Here is a 3444-nt window from a genome sequence, read left to right as displayed (position 1 = left end):
AAAAAAACACTGAACATTTTTGACAAAAACCTTCAATTTCACAGGGGCTTAATAATTCTGTCTGAGTCTGACGTTTTGCACAAAATATATCTTGAAGAGTAAAGGGATTCGATTTAATAAATACTGGATCAAAAATATACATTCACCCACATAGAAATAAATCTGGTGTTGCTGAAATTAAGAGAATATCTTAACGTAGTGCCTCTTAATGGTCTGTGAAGTATCCGTGGTTAAGTACAGCTGGTAATTTATTTGTGCAAACATAAAGGGTTTCACAGCTCACACAGTAAAATGTTAACGTTCAAGGATCTCAGTGAGAATCCGAGAAAGAGGATCACAGATTTAGACGAGTTAGTAATGTCTCTTTCTGCATAATTCAAGATGATCTGTTCAAACAGCTGCACAAGATCTGAAAACACCCTCAGTTATAAGGAAGTTGGTTTGGGTGGTCAGAAAGAATCCAGACACCACAAAAGGTACAGGCCTGCATAAACTGGAAGCTGCTGGACATTGCTGTCTACTCTCAAGTGAGTCTTACACGGCTATGTAAGGACAGGCTGCTGTCCAATAAAGAAGGACCTGGCTCGTAGCTAATGCTAATGCTTGTAGCTGACCACATGGACGAAGAAATAAAACCTCTGAAGGAAAGTGTTATGATCAGATGAGACCAAAATTAAGTTGTTTGGCTACAAGTATTGTCAGGTCAGCCTGGGATTTTAGAAAATATTGGGACCTAGAGGAAAATAAATCAACATACGGACTGGAAAGCAAACCAAGTAGAACCAATCTGCAGTCTGATTTGCCAAGCAGAGCGTTAAAAAGACCCACAAAGCAACAAGAGCAGCAGCAGTCCAGAAGTTTTGAGATATACGTGCACAGAGTGATGAAAATAAAAATTAACTGTATTTAAAGCACATTTGGGTCACTTTGTCACAAACTTTGTATACAGGAAATTATGGGCTTATGGTGAAGAGCGGTTAAAAAGAACGACATAATTCAGCCTTTTCTCTGAATAATTCAGATACATTTGAGTAAATATTTTGCTAAAATAAAGTAAAAATGACGCACTACTGCTTGGTGTGCGCATAATTGGGGATTGGCTTTATTTACATTTATTGTAAGAAAATAGTCAAATGAAGTGGTAAAGGTTAGTTAGATGTGTACATTTATTAGCATATAGGTTTTTATTTTTACATCTGGTTTTTGCTTTGAAGGTTTTTCATCTAAAGATCTAATGACCCGATGACTAGTGTTGAACTAATTGAATCTATTAAAAAAGAAAATCAATTAAAATTTACATGGTTATTGAGGGGAATCTAATAAAACCCATTTGGGTAAATGAAAGCAATCTCTTAAGCAAGGAAACTGCACAAATTTACATAACTTGACAAATAAATCTAGTGAAGTAAAGGTATCATAGTGCTGGGCAACAGAATCTGTGGGACTGGCATACGTGGTTGTAGTAATTAAGGCAAACTACCTCAGAAATCTTCAACATAACTTCAAACCATCAGCCTGACAGCTGAAGCTTGAACACAGTGGGTGCTTCAAAAGGTCACTGAGCCCAAACACACATTAAATGTGGTTGTGGAATAAGTAAAACAGCCAAAGTCCTGTCCTCAAACTTATTAAAAGTGTGTGGACTGTGCTTACAGCCATGTGAAAGTCAAAGTATACCTCGATGCTTCCAAAGGAATTAAGAGGGTAAGCAGCAGCCAGATGTTGCTGATCAAATGCATGCGATTAATTGATCATCAGCAGGTGTGAGTCTTGGCAGTTTGCTGGTCTGGAGCATTTGGGTATGTGTGAACACAATTCCACCAGTGGATGTCCCAAGGTCAAACCACACAATGCTCAGAGAAATTATATTTAAAACAAACAAACAAAAACACTTTAGAGCTATATCTCAGACTCTACAGACCTCAGTTGCCATGTTATGACAGCACAATTAGAAGAAGACTGAGGCTGCCTCTTCTCTCTAAAAAGAACAAGGCGACGTCACACAGAAAACGATTATTTCGAGTTATTGCTGTTAAGGTGGTTCTACAAGCTACTGAATGATGGTTGTACTTGGTTTTTCACAGGACTCTGTGAAACTGTGCTTATAAGAGTATTCAAAAATCAAACTGGAAATATATTAAGTGTCTTCCATGTATAATTGTGATTCTGTATGTATTGGGGCGGCAATCTTTTTATTCCTAACTGTGGGTTTTGCCCAATCATTGAGCCCCATAAAAGGTCAAAGAAAGCATTGAAAGCCTGATATTGCCTTGGCAATCATTTGTATGATGACTGTAATTAAACTTTCGACTGCAATTGCAGTGCTGACTGTGACATGCAGTCCGGCCTGGAGCTTATCAAACTGACCTTGCATGCAGATGCCACCACTGTTCTGCTGCTCTCAGACGCAAGACAGAACATCTCAAAGCCGTGCCCGTACCTGTGGACAGGGGACAATCATACAGAGGTTAACCATGAACAGCCACTCTGACTGTGCAGAAGGACAGATATATGTTACAGACAGACAGGGAAGGGATGCATGGTGAGGCAGAACAGAGGAAGAGCTCCCAGTGTGACAGTAAATTAAATATTCTTTTATTCCAGAGTGTCACTCCAACAAGCTTCCAGGCTCGAGCCGTCGGCACTTGCTGACAGGTAAATAATTAGAGTGTGAAATTAAAATACTGATCTGTGATGACTAGTCCTTCTCCTGCTGACACAGATGAACAATGATGATGCTCTAGCTAATCACTCACGGCCTAATTGCTTTTAGCTTGCCATCACCTGGTTGTTTTAAAATGCCAACAAGCTCAAACTGCAGTCTGCAACTCAGTGGAAAGAATTTCCAGCCTCTTCCAGCCAGCTTTTAAACACTGCAGCAATTTGGCCACAACAGGGAGAGGATTATTTATGCCACAAAAAATAATTTAGTCACTTACTCATTTTAATGTTTCTATTCTGCACTAAATGATTCAAGGGATGAAGCCAAATGAAGGTAGAAAAATGCTTTTCAACACACACAGTGTTCGCACCTCAAATAAATGGCCGTGTCGTCTGTCATGTTTATGGTGGAATGACCGGTAAATGGATTTAACATTGGCCAAAGTGTGGCAATATATTCAATCTGGAGAAGTGGCTCATGGGAAGCCGAGTAGCTGGATTCTGACTGATGAATATGCCGCTGGAGTTGTGGGTGCAGAGGTGAGGGGGTAACAAAGAAGTCCATGTAGGGAAATCTATTATTTTCAGATAGAGTAGAAACTTTTCAATAGAAGACACAAGGAAACACTGATGTCTTTATAGACACAAATATATCAATAAGTATGTCAGCATTTCACTTACAGCAGGTAACAGAAAATACATGTAAGATTTAGATACTCACAGCTTCTGGACCTCAGGCCAAAGTGTGTTCTGGAGAAGATGATCCTCTGGTGGTGGCTCTGC

At 39.4% G+C, this 3444-nt stretch overlaps 1 protein-coding gene across 1 annotated transcript in view; it reads right to left on the bottom strand.

Annotated features, from left to right (window-relative positions):
• Positions 1 to 3444, bottom strand: part of elp2 (elongator acetyltransferase complex subunit 2) — a 36288-nt gene that overhangs the window by 9550 nt on the left and 23294 nt on the right. Inside the window, exons 16-17 of the mRNA XM_005932931.3 lie at positions 3383 to 3440; positions 2368 to 2440 (exon numbers count right to left, since the gene is read on the bottom strand). Coding sequence (XP_005932993.1) covers positions 2368 to 2440; positions 3383 to 3440 — 131 coding nt within the window. The remainder of the gene's footprint in view (positions 1 to 2367; positions 2441 to 3382; positions 3441 to 3444) is intronic.

Source organism: Haplochromis burtoni, unplaced genomic scaffold, assembly GCF_018398535.1.
Source record: "Haplochromis burtoni strain Fernald_Lab_line unplaced genomic scaffold, NCSU_Asbu1 Contig_163, whole genome shotgun sequence".
Classification (NCBI taxonomy): Eukaryota; Metazoa; Chordata; class Actinopteri; order Cichliformes; family Cichlidae; genus Haplochromis; species Haplochromis burtoni.
Note: the sequence above shows the minus strand (reverse complement) of the source record. Positions and strands in the feature narration are given on the sequence as shown.